This window comes from Phoca vitulina, unplaced genomic scaffold (assembly GCF_004348235.1).
Source record: "Phoca vitulina isolate PV1807 unplaced genomic scaffold, GSC_HSeal_1.0 scaffold41, whole genome shotgun sequence".
NCBI lineage: Eukaryota > Metazoa > Chordata > Mammalia > Carnivora > Phocidae > Phoca > Phoca vitulina.
The window spans coordinates 2,437,371-2,458,860 of record NW_022589744.1 but is presented as its reverse complement, the minus strand read 5'-3'; the positions used below and the strand labels follow the sequence as shown (position 1 = coordinate 2,458,860).

Below are 21,490 nucleotides of genomic sequence, written 5' to 3'. Positions count from 1 at the left end.
CGGGGGAGGAGGAGGTCTCGCGCGGTTCCTGGGGCCGCATTCCGCTCCCCCCTCCCCCCCGCCAGCCGCGCGCAGGCGCGGACAGTCCGCACGCATTCTACGTAACGGATGGCGGAGACTACGTGAAGAGTAGCTCAGCGTGATTGAGCTCCCTGATCCGGCTGTGTCCTAGAGGGATCGGGGGCAGTAAAATCGCGGTGATCGCTCAGGTGGCAGCCGGGCCGAGAAGCGGCGGCCGCAGGAGCACTGGGCCGGGTTCTAGCCGCAGTACAGGTACGAGACGGGCCATGACGCGTTAGTCGGTGGGGCCGGGCCAGGCCGAGCGGTGACTTTAAGTTGCGTGGCCTAGCCAGGTCCCGTTTCCCACCCAGCCCCCCTGAGTCAGGCCCGGGGTGACATGGATCGCGCCTTCTCACCTTTCCTGACCTTCTTAAAAACAGAAAACAAACTTCGTCCACCCCAAGGCCCATTTTCTCTTGGTCTTCGGGGTTGGGGTGATTTTAACGGTTTTTGAGAACTTGCTCGCAGAGCTATGGGCATATGCCAACTAGAAGGGCAAAGTTACAGGAAGCTACAGTGTGCAACAGGAAGAATGGAGTATAACCGTTAGGATGAATTGATTCTCCGTGGTGGGAAAGACTGGATAGACCCCAGTGGCTTAACAGAAGCAACAACCTCTGTGGTCAGTCTTAAGTTTTCTGACATAAGACGGTTTTTATCCAACGGGTGTAAGGAGACTGGAGAATGTCTGCATGTTTTCCAGAAGTCTGGTAGTCTGGCAGTTGTCAGAAGGCCTAATCTAAAATGACAACAAGGAATGATTTCCCCACTTATTCCTCTTCAGGTTTTTAAGTCCAGACCCAGTTACTCAGAGACTACCGAGTGAGTTAGGGAGATAATCAAACCAGACTTGTTAGTGCTTGTGTTCCCTGCCCCAGGACTCTCAGGACTGGGTGGCCTGGCAGGGAGCTGTGCCTTTGAAAAATGAGATGACAGGTGCAGCAGAGAAACTTCTCAGAAGGAAGGCCAAGATATAAGTGGCTTGGATAATTTTAACTTAAATAACCTTGAAGAGGTCGTGTTACAATGCTGAGTTATCTTAGAAATGTTCCAATGTGTGAACATTCTAAGTGGAAGTTCAATTTGAAATGATCAGACTTTTTGGCAGTTAATCAAGTTGTCTGTGCCAATGTTAATCTTTATTTGCTTCTATTTGAAAAAGTATAAAACTGAGATCTGGAAAGGGAAGCACTAAAAGTTTTTTAAATCTTAAAGGGTGTTCATAGGCACAGGGCTTGAAGGAAGTAATGAGAACTAATATTTATTGAATGCCTTCTATATGCCAGGCACATATCTCCTGTAATACCAACTACAGCCTTATGAGACAAATACTGAATAGGTGTCCCTTTTTTGTATGTGAGGAACAGGGAATTTTAAGTAATTAGTCCAAGATCATATGGCTCGTAAATGGTAGAGCTAATGTTTTAAACCAAATGTAACTCCACCAAAGTTTGTGCACTTTTTCATATTTCTTCCACTTTTGAGTGTAATAAAAGATTATTAAAGGAACTAGAGATGTTTGGAGACATATCACAAACCTCTTTAAGGTTAGCGTTGAGAAGGCAGCTATGTTTTTCCATAAAATGTCCCCTGGTGCTGGGGCGCCTGGGTGGCTCAGTCGTTAAGCGTCTGCCTTCGGCTCAGGTCATGATCCCAGGGTCCTGGGATCGAGCCCCAAGTCAGGCTCTCTGCTGGCGGGAAGGCTGCTTCTCCCTCTTCCGCTCCCCCTGCTTGTGTTCCTGCTCTCGCTATCTCTCTCTCTCTCAAATAAATAAATAAAATCTTTTAAAAAAAAAAAAAGACAGTTCTGTTCCCTTCTTAGAAATATGCTTCTCCTTTTACTTCTATGATACCACTTTGACCAGAGTCCCTTCTTTTTTCTTTTTTTAAAATTTTTTTCTTGTGATGAGAACTTTTTAACATCTACTCTTTTTTAGAAGTTTTAAAAAACATTTTATTTATTTATTTGACAGAGAGAGAGAGAGAATACAAGCAGGCAGAGCAGCAGGCAGAGGGAGAGGGAGAAGCAGGCTCCCCATTGAGCAGAGAGCTCAGGACCAGACCCAGGACCCTGTTATCATGACCTGAGCCAAAGGCAGATGCTTAACTGACTGAGCCACCCAGGAGCCCCTCTTCTTTTTTTCTAACCATTCCTTCTTAGTTTCCCATTCCGCTTCTTCCTATTATGCCCACCTCTTAGCTGTTATGATTTGTTTCAAGAGTTTTGGTGTTTGTTTTTTAACCTAATTCTTAATACTCCCTGGGGATTTCATCTATTCCAGCACCATCTCTATTTCCATCTTAGGCTTCTGTCCTAAGAACTCCAGACATATTTCAAACTACTTTCTTTTCTCCGTCTATAAAATTGGTAATCCTTTTTATAGGGATTTTGTGAAAATCAAGAGATAAATGTTAATCATCTAACATACTACCTGAAAACATTCCAAGCTTTTCAACAGGTACTAAATTTAATTTATTGCCTCCCCCCACCCAATTTTTCCTCCTTTATTCTTTATCTCAAGGATGACTTTGTTCAGCTATGAATCAAGCCAAAACTTGGAATCATCTGGATCTTCCTTTCCCATATTCCTATATCCAGTCATTTTATGCTGACGAGTATAATTCTTAGTATCTGTCAAATTGTTTTCCTGTTCATCCCCAATAGTACTGCCAGTTCAGTATTGTTTTATCTCTTATCTAACTATCTCAGCCACTTTTATTTTTCCTGCCTCAGGTACCCTATTCCACCTGAAGCCCAGTACACCCTATGTATGAGCTATCAGGGTTAAATTGCAAATCTGATAGTGCCACTCTCCTACCTAAACCCTTTAGTTGATTCTAAATATCCAAACTTCTTAGTGTGGTATTTAAATAAGGATCATTATGATCTGGCTCCTGCTGGCCTTCCTAGCCTAATTTCCCTGACTTGGGTCTACGAACCCAATGCTCCATTATACCAAACTTCTAAAAAATGTTATTTCAGGGCTTTGTGATATAGCTCTCCCATAGACTGCAGCACCTCTTCTTGAGGACAGGAACCAGGCTTTTATTTTATTTATTTTTTTAAGATTTTATTTATTTGTCAGAGAGAGAGTGCGCGCACATGTGTGTGCACACAAGCAGGGGAAGCGCCAGGCAGAGGGGGAAGTGAGCTCCCAGCTGAGCAAGGAGCCAAATGTGGGCCGGGATCATGACCTGAGCCGAAGGCAGATGCTTAACAGAGTCACCCAGGTGTCCCTTATTTTATTTTTTTTAAAGAACTTACTACAAAATCACATTATAGGAAAATTAAAAAGTAAAGGCAAAATGCCTATTATCTTACCATACAAAATAACTACTTATATATAGATATATGCCCTTCTAAACCTTTTCGTTTTTGTGTATTTGCTTCTTTTTTTTAATATTTTTTAAAAAAGATTTTATTTATTTATTTGACAGAGAGAAAGCCAGCTAGAGAGGGAACACAAGCAGGGGGAGTGGGAGAGGGAGAAGCAGGCTTCCCGCCGAGCAGGGAGCCCGATGCGGGGCTTGATCCCAGGACCCTGGGTTCATGACCTGAGCCAAAGGCAGACGCTTAACGACTGAGCCACCCAGGCACCCCTGTGTATTTGCTTTTAAAACAAGAGGGGTTCTTACTTCATTTGTAACAATTTTTAATGGACAAAAAATAAATTTGTTTTTTGTATGTACCCACAGTTTAACCCAACAGTTTCAAATTTTTTACTATCACAAGTAATACTGTTAGTAACACATATCCTTGAAGCTAAAGTATCATGCAAATTTATGATGTTTTCCTTCTCTGGGCATAGTATTTGATGTGGTGATATGTTCAGTGAGGGAACATTTGATTAGGTATAGTAGGATCATCTAATGGAAAGCAGTGAGAGCCAGAAGAGTTTATAGTATTCTGTAGGAATTGGTTAGCCTTTCATGGTTATTGAATTTTTATGTAATAAAAGTTGTGTTTTAGGAAGACAATGTGGTTTTTTTGGAAGACAAGTAGGAAGTAGGGAGAGAGTTGTGGTGGGGAGACCATTTAGGATAACACTGTGATTCTTCAGCAGGTGATGATAACTTGGATTATCATGGTGGCTTTGGGAACCAAAGAAGGAAACATCAGGATTTGATGTCTGATTAGATATCAAAGGGAAAAGAAAACGAGAAATTAAATATCTTGCTCTTTTCAACAAGTAAGACTGGAAAAATGGGATTGATATTAACATAGAGATAGATTCAGGTACCTGTTGATTTTTTTTTAAAGATTTTATTTATTTTTTTGATAGAGAGCACAAGTAGGCAAAGAGGCAGGCAGAGGGAGAGAGAGAGAGAGAGAAGCAGGCTCCCCGCTGAGCAGGGAGCCCGACGTGGGGCTCGATCCCAGGACTCCGGGATCATGACCTGAGCCGAAGGCAGCCACTCAACTGACTGAGCCACCGAGGCGCCCCAGGTACCTGTTGATTTTGAGATGATTGTAGGGCAGTGGTCAGCAGATTGTAGCCTGAGAGACAGACTGTCTTTGTATAGCTTATGAACTAAAAATGGTTTTTACATATTTTTAGAGGGTTGTTTTAAAAAAGAAGAATGTGTAATGGAGAACAGTATGTTGTACACAAAACTTAAAATACTTATTATTTGACCCTATACAGAAAAAGTGTGTAGGGCATGAAAATGGACATGTCTGTTACACAATTGGTGCTATAGGGCTGGCGTTTAGATGAGAAGGGAGGGCTAGAAATACAGCCTAAATAGATTTGATGGTTTAAATCTAACTACTCTTCAAACTCTAGATCATATGTTCTCCTTTTTTGGTAAAGCCTTACCGGTTTGGTAAGATGATTTCATTGTCCTCTATGTTTTCATATCATTTGGCACATTTTTGTCACAAATCTGATTTCATTATATTTGTTGGTTCAGAAACTTTTTTAGATGGTGGAATACCTAGTGTTCTTTTCAGAAAGCTGTGTAATGCTGATGTATTTAATTCCATCATGTACACTAGGAACAATTTTGTTAGAAAAAATTACTACTTTAAGCAAGTGATGTGAAATCACAGCCACTGGTCTACATTTGAGAAGCAGCTTGAGAAGTGGTTCATAGTAGGGATTCTGGAGGCCTAACTGGCATCAAATCATAGCTCTGTGCCACTTGGTATTTGTATTACTTAGCATCCCTGTGCTTCATTCTACTTATCTGTGAAACAGAGATGTTAATGTTACTTTTCTTCAAGGGTTGTTATGGGGATTAAGTTAGTGGTTTTTTGTAAAGCCTTTAGGACAGGGCCTAGAACTTTTGTATCTTAAACATTTGCTTTGATGATGATGATGTTCACATATCCACACATAAAGTTGATCTAAGGACGAATGGCTTTTCTATTAACGTATTACTGCTAACAGGTAAATAGTTGCATTTCATTCTTATTTCATTATAGTACCTCCCAGTTCCTAAATGCTTATTGAATACACGGTGTTAATGGAAACCAACCTAAAGGGACACCTGGGTGGCTCAGTCGGTTAAGCGTCTGCCTTCGGCTCAGGTCATGATCCCGGGGTCCTGGGATCGAGTCCCACATCGGGCTCCCTGCTCAGCGGGGAGCCTGCTTCTCCCTCTCCCTCTGCCTGCCATTCCCCTGGCTTGTGCTCTCTCTCCCTGTCTCTCTCTGACAAATAAATAAAATCTTAAAAAAAAAAAGAAACCACCTAAAGAAATTAAAGGACTTGTCCAAGATTTCACAGATAACTAGTGACAGAGTCCAGACTAGAACCCAGACCTCTTGACCCTCACCTCATTGCTCTTTGTATAACGCTACCTGAAATGAATTGTATTAAATTTTTAAAAAGTAGGAGAGAGTCACAGATTTATTTTTTAACTATTTATAAAATTTGATTGGTATGTATAGAAGAATGGCTGTCCATTTAGGGTTTTGGTTTATTTATTTATTTTTTAACTCATTTTTAGATGCAATGAAAGCCTTCCTTGCTTTCTGTGTTGTCCTTTTGGTGTTCGGGAGTGTCTCTGAAGCCAAGTTTGATGATTTTGAGGATGAGGAAGACATAGTAGAATACGATGATAATGACTTTGCTGAATTTGAGGATGTCACAGAAGATTCTGTTACTGAATCTCCTCAACGGGTGATAACAACTGAAGATGATGAAGACGAGACCACTGTGGAGTTAGAAGGGCAGGATGAAAACCAAGAAGGAGATTTTGAAGATGCAGATACCCAGGTGAGGTTCTTTTTCTTGATTTCTTGGGAAAGTGGAAGGATGGGAAGATTTGTAACTGGTACTTTCCCCAGACATTAAAAGTAACACCCAGCTCTAAGGAGATCTTTATTCTCTGCTATCTTAATTTTTGTTTGGTAGGCGGAGCTCTTCTAGATGTTTTGTGGTATGTTCCATCTTTTCTTCTCTATAGAGAGCCTGGCTGGAAGGGGTGGAGAATAGATACTGTGTGTGGGTGAGAATTGTATCAGAGTTCAAATGCATGGAGAGTTATCATTTGTTACCAACATGGAATATTTCTGTGTTCTGTGCTGCTGCTTACATGGTCTGTTTTCCTCTACAAATATGGCCTACAAAAATGAGATGCAATTGCTGGCCACATTTGTAGGGGAAAACAGATTGTTCCTCGTTTTTGTAGGAGGGAGATACGGAGAGTGAGCCATATGATGATGAAGAATTTGAAGGTTATGAAGACAAACCAGATACTTCTTCTAGCAAAAATAAAGACCCAATAACAATTGTTGATGTAGGTATACAGGATTCTGAATTCCAAACTAACCAACAAAATATCTGGCTGTTACTAATCCCAGAAATATAATTGGTGACATATAGCTAGTGTTGATGTAATAGTGAGAATTTGACATCAATTCTTCTGATAAAACTCCACACCTAGAGAAGCAACCCCTATCATTCTAGCCCTCCTAGTTTTATTTATCAAGGAATGATGAGGAGACTAGAAACTGGGTTTATTTAGGGGTAGACTCAGAATCAAGTTTAATACAAAGGTCTTGGGCGCCTGGGTGGCTCAGTCGTTAAGCGTCTGCCTTCGGCTCAGGTCATGATCCCAGGGTCCTGGGATCGAGCCCCACATCGGGCTCCCTGCTCGGCGGGAAGCCTGCTTCTCCCTCTCCCACTCCCCCTGCTTGTGTTCCCCCTCTCGCTGTCTCTCTCTCTGTCAAATAAATAAATAAAATCTTTAAAAGAAATTAAAAAAAAAAAAAAATACAAAGGTCTTTCCAGCATTTTATTCCATTTGTCCTCACATTTCCTTAAAGAATCTTTTCAAAAGCTGACCTAGAAAACCAAAATGAGCATATTTTTCAAAGTATGACCATATTCAGTGACAGTTATCTAAATTATCAACTTCTCTCATGCTCCTTTATCCCATGAGTTAGACTCCATCCTTCAACCTCAGCCAAGATTAAATGGAATGATTGTTCATCTTTAGGTTCCTGCACACCTCCAGAACAGTTGGGAGAGTTATTATCTAGAAATTTTGATGGTGACTGGTCTGCTCGCCTACATCATGAATTATATCATTGGGAAGAATAAAAACAGCCGTCTTGCTCAAGCCTGGTTTAACACTCATAGAGAGCTTTTGGAGAGCAACTTTACCTTAGTAGGTAAGTTAGGCTAATACAAGTCCAGCTGTATGCTTGAACACCACCTAGTAAAAACTGTTTATTCCCCTCAGTATAAGCATCTGACTGCTTTCATGGACTGCTGAAGAGGATGCAAGAAGGATCAAGAAGGATCCCATTTTTATTAGGCCTTATGTACTGAATTAATTGCATTTATAAAGTAATTTTCTAATTTTTCATTAATCAATAATTGCTAGTTAGGGTTAGCAATTATTGATTAGTCTCTTCTGATTAGCATGAGATAGTGCTATTAAAACAAGTTGATAGAAGTTTGGCTGAAAACAAGGAATTTTGACATTTTAGGTAGCTTGATAAATGCTTTCATTTCATCTTTGAGAAATCAGAAATCCCTCAGAATTTCCTCAAGTTCTGGGAACTTTAGTTTCGGATCCACTGAAAAGGTATACCTTAGAGGAAGCCCTGTACTTGTGTAGTGTAGGGAGTAAGGCGAACTCACCCCACCTTCACCTCACTTTGGCCTTTCACACTTTTTTTCCTTTTAGTAAGCAAGTACCCATCTGCTCAGCTCTTTAGCAGACTGTTTATATGTTATGCTAGGTACTTTGCATAGATTGTTTCTTATTTAATCTTTGTAACAATACTGTCAGTTGGATATATAGTTTCTGTTTTCTTAAGGAGGTACTAAGGTCCAGAAATGTTAAAATTTGTCTAAGTTATTAAATTGCAACCATGATATTAGAACTTGGTCTACCTGCTTTCAATGTCCATGCTCCCTCTCTCCACTGTACCATAGTATTTCAGAGTACTTTTTGACTTGGAAATTAGGAAAAAAATAAACAGCCTTTAACGCCTTCCACTTCCCCTTAATGTGTTTTCTTTTGGTGTGTTGGTCTGCTTTACCTTGTGATGTTGAACAATTTCTTTTGTACACTTAATGAATTAAATGAAGAGAGGAAATGATTGGAATTTGAGCTCTTTCTAGATCTAAAATAGAACTCTTAATAGCACTATTACCATGTTGCTGTTGGAAAACCAAACTTGGTTAAAGTTAATCCATAGGTAACACAGAAGGGAGTGGTGAATTGTTTGTATTAATGGTATTTTTTATTCACTGCATAGGAGTTTTTGTTTTTAACCTTTGACAGAGACATTTAAACTGACTTTGCTCCATTTTGTATCTACTTTTGAGAAATTTATATTCCAAGCTAATCATCATTAACAAGTAACACTAGAGTCCATGATTATTTTTTTTAAGATTACATTTTTAATTAATCTCTACACCCAACATGGGGCTTGAACTCACAACCCGGAGATCAAGAGTCGCATGCTCTACCAACTAAACTAGCCAGGCGCCCCTAGAATCCTTAATTTTTTGATGGAGACAATAAAGAGTATTAAAAGGAATGATGACCATCTGTTCTAATGTATGTCCAAAGGAGAGTTCTGTAAGATAGTAAAGTATTGCTTCCCCAAAACTATGATCATTTGGGTGTCAGAGTGGAGGAAGTGTGGTGATTAGGCCCCAACATTTTCAGCAAATCACATTAAGTGGTTTTACCCCTAGGGGATGATGGAACTAACAAAGAAGCCACAAGCACAGGAAAGCTGAACCAGGAGAATGAGCATATCTACAACCTGTGGTGTTCTGGCCGAGTGTGCTGTGAAGGGATGCTTATCCAGCTGAGGGTAAGTATGGAATTTCTGGTACGATGTATATCCTCTTTAATTGTTTTTCAATGTGATTCCAAATCCAAGTTCATGGTCTCATCCTTTGTTTTTTGGCTAAAAAAAAGATGTAAAAATCATCTTTCGACTATTTGGCAAATGTAGAGTGTATTTCTTGAAACATTCGATTCCCCCTTCAAGGTCTTTTCTTTATAGTAATAAAAGTTGCAACTATTCTCTTGTTTTTTCAGTTCCTCAAGAGACAAGACTTACTGAATGTCCTGGCCCGGATGATGAGACCAGTGAGTGATCAAGTGGTATGTATTCTTCCTGCTGGTTTTCTCTGTACGGACTGAATTCTTAACTTCTTAGAGCTTATTTCATTCCTTGCCTGGATTCTGTTTGAATTTCAAGCAACTTGTGTCCCTTGTCAAAAATGGACTCTTTTCTATTTTGATGGATTGTCTTCTACTTAGTGTACCAACCATGGAGAGTGGGGAACGTGTGCTTTTTGTAGGGAAGGAGATAATATTCTCTCACTAGGTAAATTCGCTGAATCAGCCTGGGTGATGGAGGGAAAAATAGTTGTCACAGTTTGCTCTCACATCCTACTCTGTGCCTTGTGAATGCTTTTATCTTTGACAGTAAGGTGGGTTTCTTAAATATTGTTTGCTTCAAAGAATACATCTTGAAGTTCAAATCATGATCTGGGGACCTTATTGTTTGGTATACCTTCTTCCCTTTATTTAAATCAACATGTTAATCTGCAAATTGTATCCTTTGTCAGAAATGCCAAATCCCCCCCCCCTTCATTTATTCAACAAATAATTGTGCTGGCTCCCACTGCTACAAGAAACCAAAATATACAAAAATATACAGTCTCTTTTATATAAACTAGAAGAACAAGAGATGTCTGCATATATGTCAAAATACAAAGTAGTATTTGGTTAATAAGTACTGTATTAGTAATATGATTAGATACTTTGAAATGTCATTGGATTGAAACTCATTGTTATTAAAGGTCTCATTTTTAGTTGCAAATCTATATCTTTTATTCATTTTAATTTTTCTCATATGGCCACTAATGGTTTAATCCACTAATTTTTATTTATTTATTTATTTATTTTTAAAGATTTTGTTTATTTGACAGAGAGAGAGAGCGAGAGAGGGAACACAAGCAAGGGGAGTGGGAGAGGGAGAAGCAGGCTTCCCGCCGAGCAGGGAGCCAGATGCGGGGCTCGATCCCAGGACTCTGGGATCATGACCTGAGCTGAAGGCAGACGCTTAACGACTGAGCCACCCAGGCGCCCCTAATCCACTAATTTTTAAAGCCTCATCAGTTAAGAGTCCTGTCATTCTTTCTCTTACTAGATACCATCTTATTAGGTAGAAAGGAAATTTTGATGCATCTTCAGCTATCCTTTTGTGGAAATTACTCTTTAGAGTGTTGTTTTAATCATTTTCTATTCTTTCTTGAGGTAGATTTAGTATCTTTTCCTGAGTCAGCCATCGTTTTATCTCTTATTTTTTCTGCAAAGACAAACAGCCTCAACAAACACGATTCTGTGTATTTTTTAGCCCTTTTTCTGGGTTTTGTTTAAGTTGTTTTGTATAATTTCTGCTCAATGATGGAAGAGCAGAAAGCCTTTCCTTTTAGAGCTGCCATCTTGCCAGGTCTTTGCTATATTTCCCTACTTTAACACTTCCCTCTACATACTGATCATTTTTGACCCAGACATTTTAAGATATAGTTAATGTGACAAATAGTGCTATGTTTTATCATACCAGACTCGAGGTTTATAACTTTATCTCCCTGGTCCAATGCAGTGTATTAAAAACTGTTTATCTGTGGCGTTTCCCAATATGAACAGCCAGTTCTCTGGTTGTCCAGATACTAGCTTTGTGTCCAGTAATTCAGTTCAGTTCACATCTGACTTGGAGTTAGTGCCAGACTCCACAAGTTAAAGGTCTCAGTTCCATAAGACTACTCACACTTCAGATGCCACTTGCAAGTCCCAGGCAAGTCTTGTACTTCTGAGACTATTTGGCTATAAATGAAGAGTTCCCATGGCCCTTCTTTCGGGTTCAGTAATTTGCTAGAATGGCTCACGGAACATTTTACTTACATTTACTGGTTTATTATAAAGGATACAATTAAGGAATAGCCAAATGGAAGAGAGGCAAGGTATGGGAGTGGGGGTGGTATGCAGAGGGCTTCCAGGCCCTCTCTGGCTACATTGTCCTCCCAGCAAGTCCAAATGTTCAAGCAACTTGAATTTCGAGAGCTTGGGGTCCTCTTTTCAAGGTCATTTAGGTTGTTGACAAGTCAGGTCCCCATGGTTTTAAGTCCCCATTTTCTTACTGTTGCCATCTGGAAACCATTCAGCTCCTAGAGGCCATTCTGAGGTCTTTGCCACATGGTCCCCTTCCCCCCCCCCCATAAGCCCTTTCTCAATTCAACTCTTTTCTTCAACCAGGGCCCAGTCCCTTTTGAGGGCTCACTTGATTAAGGCATTCCAAGATAAAGTCCCTTTTGACTCAGTGTCATCTGATCAGCAGCCTTCTGCCACATGACACAACATAATCACGGGAGTGATAACCATTATACTCAGAGGTTCCTCACATTCACGGGGAGGATGTAGACACCGGGGGGTGGGACTCTGGGGGGCCATCATAGAACTCTGCCTATCACAGAACCTAACAGGTGAGTTTTGTTGTTGTTGTTTTTAAAGCAAATAAAAGTAACCATGAATGATGAAGACATGGATACCTATGTGTTTGCTGTTGGCACTCGGAAAGCCTTGGTGCGACTCCAGAAAGAGATGCAGGATCTGGTATGTCTCATTCCAACTCAAATACATGTAGAACTGTTCTCTTTATTACACAGGCATTCAACTTTAGAGCATAGGGTAATTAATTATATCACTTGAATTATTAAGCACCACTTTAAAATAGGTCAGAACATATTCTCTTGAGGAAAAAAAAGTTTGTGCATAATAAAATATCATGTCTTACCTTTAATTACTTCTTCCTTTAGAGTGAGTTTTGTAGTGACAAACCTAAGTCTGGAGCGAAGTATGGACTGCCAGACTCCTTGGCCATCCTGTCAGAGATGGGAGAAGTCACAGAGGGAATGATGGATACAAAGGTAAATGCAAAAGAAGACATACATTTGCAGACTGTAGCGATTACAGGGCACTCCCCCTAAAAGTCACACTGCACAAGTTCTTCATTTTATGACACTGCTCTATTCCTTTCCCACACAAACATTAAAATACCTTCTTTAAGCAATAGATTAACTTGTCAAAAGAGACAGTTTGATTAGTCAAATAATTCTCTCTGAATCAAGAGCAAATTATTCCTAGGATTGCTAATGGCTTCCAAGTTTTTGTAAAAGGACTACAGCATTAATCCTTATCACCATGTCATTTAGTCCATTTTTTCCTAGCTTCAGTTAGTGTAGAAGAGAAATGTATAGAGAACCATTTTTTTTTATTGGTTATGGAATGGTAACAGCAAGCACATCTTAGCATCATAAAAATACAGAGTAGCTCAAAGATGTTCTAATGTAAGTTCAAGGTGATGTGTTTATGGAGAATCCCCTGAAATTATTTTAGATTTTATCTTCGGGCATTCATTCTTGTTCAGAACATTATTTTGAGATATATTTTCAGCTGCTCAATAAGAAGAAATTTGATCATTGGTGTGACTAAAGAAAGGTGCTAGTTTCATTGTAGAGAGATCCCTTATTTAAACTTCATTTTTCAAAAGCTTTAACTGTAATGCTGTTGTGAAAAATCAAGGAGGACTAAGGAGTGAATATCTTTATGAAAAAAGGGAAATGCATCAAACCCTACTTTAAAAAAAATTTTTTTTTCTTTATTTCAGATGGTTCACTTTCTTACACACTATGCTGACAAGATTGAATCCGTTCATTTTTCAGACCAGTTCTCTGGTCCAAAAATTATGCAAGAGTACGTATGAGATAAAAATACTGAAATTAACTGTCCCCACTAGCTTTCTGTGTTGAAACACCTGCAAGGTGCTTCTGCAATTTTTCTTACCAAATGAGTGAGGGAAGTTGATGACAGGCATTCTAAGTTTTCCTTTGCTTTGACTGCATGTGTCATGAAGGTAATTGAAATCCTATGGGAGACAAACAAATAAGCCCCCGAGTTTGCAATGGGTCGCCGCATGTATGCACCAGCCATTCAGTGAGGTAGATGAGACTCTTACAGGATGGCAGATACTAAGAAAATGCAAATTGCTAATCTCTTTGTCCTTTGTAGTCGGAAGTTTTCCCCCCCCCCTTTTTAATTTATGATACGAATCTGTGATTTTGATTTATGTTTGATTGCAGATCTCTGCATTTTATTTCATGGCCTTTTCTGACTTTCTTCTTTGAATAGTTGGGTGATTATATTCTTTCCTAGTGTGTTATCAGATGCTCTCAATATGCAGAGTTTCTGGCTTTTTGGATGTTGATATTCAGAGCTTAAATTTGTTGTTTGAAATCACATCCTATCTCAGGAGCGCATACTTATTTAAGTTTACCCTTGGTGTAGAATTGGTTCTGACCTAAATTTTTGGTTAAGGGCTTCTCTCTCATAATCTGTGGAGTTAAGTACAGTTAAAAGCCAATCTGGATTTTAGTTGTAGGTCAGAATTATTCAGGTCCTTATACCTGTGGATCGTGTTGCATCATCCTTGCCTTGCTCAACTCAATAACAACACTGTGGGCAGAGTATCACATTTTGACATTCATGGAGCCTTTTATGTGTGAGGGGAGGAGAGAGGGTTGATAGTTAAAGATTACGAAGGAATCTTTGGTGAGTCAGAACTAAATTATATATGCTATAGTAGATCATTTCTAAATTTATTCTGAGCCTGACTCAAAAATAAAGATGCTTCATTATAGGAAGATAGAGTGGGAGTTGGAAATAAAACAAAAATGCATCAAAATAAGCAAAAATATTATTAAAATACAGGCCTAATACTTAAATAGGCTCATTTCTGGCTCCCCAGGTGAGAGGAATATATCCTGCCTGGGGAACATCACTGGAGGTGTTCAAGTGTAGGATAAAGATCACTTGGGAATGTATCCATCAGATAAGACAAGTGGACCAGGGGACCTGTAAAGCTCCTTCAGGCTCTGAGATTATATTTAACTTGGGGATGCCAAGCCAAATACTGTGCTGATTATCTGCAGGAATCTGTTCCTCTAAGTGAATTGGGTGACATACGTGAATGGAAAGTATCTTTCTTATGTTCTTTCTAAATAGCCTTTCTTTTATGGCAGGGAAGGTCAGCCTTTAAAGCTACCTGACACTAAGAGGACACTATTGTTTACATTTAATGGTAAGTGTTCTGTGGTCTTGCCTGGGTTCTTCATTTTCTGTGAGAGGATCTTAAGGAGAGTATTCCCTCCTAAATGATAGCCATAAAAAACTACATTAAAACCAACCCCATGCCTGCCTGCTTATTGGTTTTGGGGTTTCTTCAATAAGAGATCCTTTTATTTATTTTAATTTCTATTTTCTGCTGCATTTTAGCTGCCTAAGACACTTGGAGAAAGGAGTCTATTAATAAAAAAGGAGAGGGGGGATTAAATAAATAAATAAATAAATAATAAATAAAAGAGTTGGATGACCCAGAAGCATTAATGCTGCCATTAACTCAATAGGAAAATGGCTTTGTTTTCCAGTGCCTGGCTCAGGTAACACTTACCCAAAGGATATGGAGGCTTTGCTGCCCCTGATGAACATGGTGATTTATTCTATTGATAAAGCCAAAAAGTTCCGACTCAACAGAGAAGTAAGACCCACAACCTTTATTATAAGTTGGCACCTTTTATTGTTGTTTTCCTCCTCGGGGGAGTCAGAGAGCGATGATTTCAGCAATTTTATTTTTGCTAGTTTGCTAGTTGACCTGAAAGTGCTAAATGGGAATAGTTTTATAAAAGAATACTAAATGGGACTTGGTTCTGTTGGATTGAAATGGATTTCTTATGAAACGCCTTGTTTCTTGGGGAAAAGGGCAAACAGAAAGCAGATAAAAACCGAGCTCGAGTAGAAGAAAACTTCTTGAAGCTGACACATGTGCAAAGACAGGAAGCTGCACAGTCTCGGCGCGAGGAGAAGAAAAGGGCAGAGAAGGAGCGAATCATGAACGAGGAAGATCCTGAGAAACAGCGCAGGCTGGAGGTAAGACGGACTTTTCTTACCCTGCTTCGTGGTAAAACTAGGATTTAGAAGGGCGCCTATTATGCCATATTGACTGTAAAGGTAATTCTGTGTAGGAATGTACACAGACATAAAAGTTTAGCATTTTCTCTGCAGTTGGGACATTATTACTTAGCTGATAGCACTATTAAGAAGAATAAATAATCCATCCTTTTTTTTTTTTTTAAATATTTATTTGAGAGAGAGAGAATGAGAGAGAGAGAGCACATGAGAGGGGGAAGGGTCAGAGGGAGAAGCAGACTCCCCGCCGAGCAGGGAGCCCGATGTGGGACTTGATCCCGGGACTCCAGGATCATGACCTGAGCCGAAGGCAGTCGCTTAACCAACTGAGCCACCCAGGCGCCCATAATCCATCCTTTTCAAACCAGGTTAGCTTGAGTCTGTGATCCTGGAGAATGATATAAATTATCCTTTCCCCAGCACAATCCCATTTTGAAAGTTCCACTATCATCTTTCAAGCCAAACACTTAACTGAAGTAGAAGGAAATTAGGAATTTTAATAGAAGTCAGCACATATGCCCTATGGTCCAATGCATCTTGTTTTATAAAATATTTAATTTGATTAGAGAATTAGAGAATCCTAATATTTTTTGTTTGTATTTTTGTTTTCTATTTTGTACATAACCAGAATCTCAAACTCAAGAGCTTTTTAGGCTGTAGTATGTTATGTGTGAAACATCAGCATGTTCTCACATTTTTGTGAAATAAGATGCCACTGTCCAGCTCTACAATTTTAAACCTTGTAAATGCTGGTCAAAAAAAGAAGAGAACAAAGTTCTGGGAGATGTTGAGTTCTAACAAGAGTAATCTTGAGAACTGAAGAAAATCCTTAGAAGTGGAGGAGACCTGCTGCCAAGGAACAGACTGCTGTGTGGCGCTGCACGTGCAGGAGTGTCACTGATGCCACTGAGGGAAGTGCCCAGGGCACTGCGGGCCTCCTCCCATTTATCCTCTCTCACCACTTGTCATTTGATTTTGTTTGTTTTCCCATAAAAGCGGGGTAACAACGCCGGTTCAGTTACACAAGGTACTTAACCAGGAGCACAGCTATGGCTTCCATGCTGTATAGGTAGTTTTTTCTTATCTAGTGTTGAAAGTAACATAATCAGTAGTTCCCAAACCACCAATTTACAAATCACCCTTTGAAACATAATCTGTTATGCTATCAGTAACTGTATATAGTACATGCTTCTGTTTTTCCTATTCCGTGTCTTCTGATCCTCCGGTGGAGGATTTCTCAGGACATTTCTACCCCAAACCTCTAAAAAAAAAACAAAAAAACTAAGTTTGAGGTTGCAGCTGAAATAATCTAGTGGCCTCTAAGGCTTCCCTCAGCACAGGTAATAATACCCAGTGACTTTTGCCACTAAAATAATGTGTTTGGGGCTTCTTTTTCTCTTTTGACATCACCTCCTAATTCCTAAATAAAAATATGTTAAAAATTCCCAGTTTAACATTATGCATTGAAGTATTGGCTCAGGTTTAACGTCTACACTTATAAGAAGAGATGCACAATTAATAGCCTAAACAAACAAAATCTTAAGCTTTTCTGAACTGAAGTACAAATCCTTGGCAGATACACATAAATGTTATGATGAAAGTTGGGTTACTGTTTCCTGGGTATAGGAAAAATCAGAATAACAAAGTTGCTTAAATGTAGTGTTTAGTTTCTTTCTAACTTGAGATTTTAGTTACCTTTACTTCATTTTAAGCTAATTTTCATTAACCAACATAGATATTAGCAATTTTTATAACTGTCTTTTGGAAAGTTATTTATGGTACCAGACTAGGTTTTTGAATAATAATATAGGCAGTATTCTAGTTTTGGTTTTTTGTGTGTGCTTAGAGCTTAGTTTGGATTCCCTTTCTTGCTCTAGGAAGCTGCCTTGAGGCGTGAGCAAAAGAAATTAGAGAAGAAGCAAATGAAAATGAAACAAATCAAAGTGAAAGCCATGTAAAATCATCCCAGAGACCGGAGTCCTGATGCCACCTGTAAGCTCTGAATTCACTGGAAACATAAAAAATACCAGTCCAAAACTCATCTTAAAGTTCAAACACTCCCAAAGTGACTAAGAAATCCTTATTTCATCATCTGTTCTGTTTTTGGTTCGGAGTTTTACAGAGGTTATAGATGGAATGGAAGGACTCTGTTTCAGTAATTCTCTTCCAGATAACCAAATTATTTTGATTACTTTATAAAAGGAATGATATATGAGATCTGTGTAGTTTTAAAATATTTTAAAAATTATAACATGAATCATCAGTGCTTTTAGTGCTTTGATGTTTGAAGAAATATCATGAAATTTATAGATACATAATTAGATTGTTGTTTTTTGTTTAAACTGGGTAGTTGCAAAGGCTATAAAGACTGACCCTAAACCAAGATTCCACAAATAACTATTGGAATTGCACAATAAACATTGCTTGGTGTTTTCTTCTGTGTGTACATTAACCTTGTAAAAAAGTAAAATTTAGAACACTATATGTGGTATTGAAATTTCAGGGACTCAAAACATAATGTAGTTCAGTGTATGTTTTGTAGCTGGGAGGTGCTGATGACAGTGTTATATCTATAGGGTTTAAGATACTTACGTGTAGATGGAAAATTCTAAGGATAGGTAGTACAGGAGCACAGTTTTTTCCTGAGCTGATACCACAAGCTAATGACAATGTGAATGCTGTATTTAAGTGGTTGTACGTTTTCCTTGAGTAACAAATGCATGAAAAATTAACTGCTTCACCTAGATCAGATCAGTGGTCTATGTGAAGTTACACATGTTTTTCCTTCTTGTTTGTTGCAAACTATTGGATGTTCATAGGGAAGCTCTATTCTCTGTGTTATGGCTGTGTCCCTTTGCTTTTCCTTCTGCTTTTATTTCTTCCACAGTTGAGGCTGGGTATATTCTTTCAAAGAAATAGCCATGAATATGCATAAATATACTTTTAAAAATGAGCTTTCCTAAACTATTGAGAGTTCTTTCTCCCTCTTGAGGAGGGAACTCTTGGGGGAGAGGCCCATCTATCTGCACGAGCATTTAGCTTGTTCAGATCTCTGCATTTTATAAATGCTTCCTAAAGAAAGCATTTTTTAAGTCACTGCTTGTACCAGGTAATTTTTGCTGGGGATGGGAAAAGGTTGGGTTTTTTGGTGGGAGAGGGGTGGGTGGATATTTTTTTGTTGATGCTTTATGTGCAGGTGTGTTCTGAGGCAATAACAAGTTGCTGTGAAAGCAGTATGTGCTGCTGCCTTTGTAACTGCATGGAAACTTTTCACATGGATTTTTTTCTAAGTTAATGCAGAAATGTGTAAACTGGGAGATGCAAATGTAATATTTTTTTTAACAGTTCATGAAATTAAGTTATTAAAATAACAAAAATAACGTAAGATTTAATTACTTTAATGCTATATAATTCTAGAATTAGCCTTGTTTTACAAAGTTTAAAAATACATTTTAGAAATCAAAGTTGATATGCTTAGCTATCTTTTGATTAATAAAAGCTTTCTTAAAGTCCCACACATTTGGACCATGGCAGCTAATTTTGTAATTTAAGCATTCATATGAACTACCTATGGACATATATTAAACTAATTGACAAAAATCTCAGAGTGCCGCCTTTACTTTTCTGGGGTTGCCCTTCAAGAGTATAAGCCCATAGGAATGTTCTTCTTTCTGTTCAACACAAGTCAGTGCTGAAATGCTTTCCCTTCAAAGGAGTTGACTTTGATAATAATCCCTTAGTTTGTTACCGTTATTTTTAGAATGTTTTATATTTTTAGAGGCATATATATTACTAATGGGCTCCTCCCCAAAGTCTGCCTCTTTAGTTAAGATACTATTATCTCTCCCATGAATGAAAGGAGAATATTGTTGACTGTCACACATTGGAAAACCACTAAGCCCTCCTTTTGTGCATTGCATGGGCACTTAGCAAGGACAAAACGGGCACCGAACTGGAAGATAACGACCTGGCTATAGTGCCAGCAAAGTCAATACTAAGCGCTTGACTTTGGGCAAGTCAGTAACCTCTTTGAGTCTCTGTTCTGTTCTTCTTCCTACAAAGTAAGGATAGTAACTATTTTCTTCCCTACCTCACAGGTAGGTCAATACCAAGAGATATGTGTGAAGTTCTCTCATAAACTACAGTACTTTAAAAATGTGAGGTATCATCTAGGACTGTTCTCCAAGTGGTACATTTTTGCTTTATTCTCTTTTGCTTTCCTTTCTCCCAATGGAAACCAAGCAGATCCTTTCAGAGTTCTCTAACTTTATCTGCAAAATATGACAGGGTATTTTGGAATGGGGGTTGGGGCAACAGTAATACCTTTCTGTTTCCTTAGTAATAGAACCTTTTCCTGTCATGCACTAGAAGTTGAAACTCTTCTTTAGATGAGACTTAGACCAAAGAAAAACATTGATTGGTATTCTCTTTCCCCCGTCCAATAGGACATGAAAATTATTTAGAGCAGTGTTATACAAAGGATCTGTTGGTTTTGGTGGGATGGGTGAAATACTGAACTTTATCATCCCAGATTCTTTCCTTATTATTCCTGTTTCTACTCATTTTGAATGATTTGAAAGGATGAAATAATCTGAAAGGATGTAAAAGGGAGGAGGCAGTTATACCCAATAGGAGCAGCTTTTATGACACACTGCTAAAACAATAGTGAAAAGTATTACTTTTCTCAGTTTCTAGAATTTGGTGATCAGCAAAAGATTTACTTGTATTTGGAAGAAAGTGTAATGTTTTAATCCTTAGACAACTTGAACGCCATCTTCTCTGCTCCATTAACTGAGAATACCAATTTCAGAAGAAAACAGACTTTTTTCCTCTGAAAAGCAGAACTGTGCATCTACTCTACCACCTTTAATGGATATTTTGTTTTTATTTTCATCTTTTAAAATTGCCAAATTTTAACTGCCAAATAAATAAATAAAATTAACTGCCTTTTAAAATTTCACCTCTTTGGTTTTATTCAAATAGTGTGACATTTATTTAAGACACCCAGGCCTTTTTAAGTAATTAGTTCCTATCACATTTTGAAGTTAAATGCTTATTAAATCGCTTTCTTCTGCATCTTTTTTTGTATGTAACTATCACTTAGAAAGTTAGTAGCAAAGCTAGAGGCCAGTTTTTTGCTTCAGGAAAGAGTCCTGGGTTTGTAGCAGGGACCTGGTGCTGTCCTAGTGCTTGAACAAGTCTGTTTCCTCCTATATGAATGGGCATTCTCCGCTCTTCCCCCTTGTGAAATGGCTGTTCAAAGGATATAATAGGCAACATGTGTAACGCTCTTTGACATATAAAACGTTCTACAAATTAAATAATCCTGCTCAATTTACTAAACCAAAGGTCATAAGCATTTCCCTCACTTGAGTATTCAAGGCAATTAGTTTTACCTTACCTTTCTGACAATTTATATGGTATCTTGGAGGCCAGTGCATTTAGTTTAAACTGGATGCTTGGAGTTCAATGCAAAACTTGCTCATCACAAGTCAAAAGCAAAGCAGGAAGTCTTTGTAAACTCTGAAAGTTGACTTTTCTTTACACTGGCTTTCTAAGTTATCTGGATTTAGGAGGTCCATTTGCAAGAAAAACTAAAGTGAACGTAAATTTGCTCCTTGAAACAGTCACAACAGAAGCTGGGCCAGAAGTTTCTCCCACTAGCTTTTGTGGGCAGTCACGAAGATGGTGAGACCTTAACATCCAGTTAGAGAATGACATGGCTGCTGGGCCAACGGGCTGGGAAGAGCCTCCATGTTTAAGTTCCCCATAGCGATGGCTGCCTCATTTGGCATCTTTTCAGGCACCGACCTTTTCGGCACCCTCAATTCCAAAGACCACATGTGAAGAAGGTCTTTTCTAAAGAACATCGCCAAGAATTTTACTTCAATTTTTACATCTTGCTTTTGTCAGTTTACCG

At 38.8% G+C, this 21,490-nt stretch overlaps 2 protein-coding genes across 3 annotated transcripts in view; one reads left to right on the top strand and one right to left on the bottom strand.

The window, feature by feature from the left end:
- DDX42 (DEAD-box helicase 42) overlaps positions 1-12,427 on the bottom strand; it is a 47,878-nt gene extending 35,451 nt beyond the window's left edge. The window contains exon 1 of the mRNA XM_032429953.1: positions 12,344-12,427. The gene's annotated coding sequence lies outside the window, so the exon portion shown is untranslated. The remainder of the gene's footprint in view (positions 1-12,343) is intronic.
- CCDC47 (coiled-coil domain containing 47) lies at positions 88-19,170 on the top strand. 2 transcript variants are annotated; one of them, XM_032429957.1, is made up of 13 exons: positions 88-273; positions 6,016-6,284; positions 6,700-6,807; positions 7,510-7,684; positions 9,228-9,349; positions 9,580-9,645; positions 12,061-12,162; positions 12,366-12,476; positions 13,217-13,302; positions 14,628-14,686; positions 15,033-15,142; positions 15,364-15,531; positions 17,448-19,170. In XM_032429957.1, the coding sequence occupies exons 2-13, from the start codon at positions 6,021-6,023 to the stop codon at positions 17,526-17,528; spliced, it is 1,452 nt and encodes a 483-aa protein (XP_032285848.1). In that variant the 5' UTR covers positions 88-273; positions 6,016-6,020; the 3' UTR covers positions 17,529-19,170. The 2 variants fall into 2 exon arrangements, with proteins under 2 accessions (XP_032285848.1, XP_032285849.1); XM_032429958.1 differs by lacking the exon at positions 88-273 and adding an exon at positions 4,476-4,507.
- Positions 19,171-21,490: the final 2,320 nt, after the last annotated feature.

What these genes read in the sequence shown, in the direction of transcription:
- CCDC47 (XM_032429957.1), top strand. Translation starts at nt 6,021, where the DNA reads ATGAAAGCCTTCCTTGCTTTCTGTGTTGTCCTTTTGGTGTTCGGGAGT. An exon ending in TTGAAGATGCAGATACCCAG is followed by an intron (nt 6,285 to 6,699) that starts GTGAGGTTCTTT and finishes TCGTTTTTGTAG; the next exon opens with GAGGGAGATACGGAGAGTGA. An exon ending in GACCAGTGAGTGATCAAGTG is followed by an intron (nt 9,646 to 12,060) that starts GTATGTATTCTT and finishes TTGTTTTTAAAG; the next exon opens with CAAATAAAAGTAACCATGAA.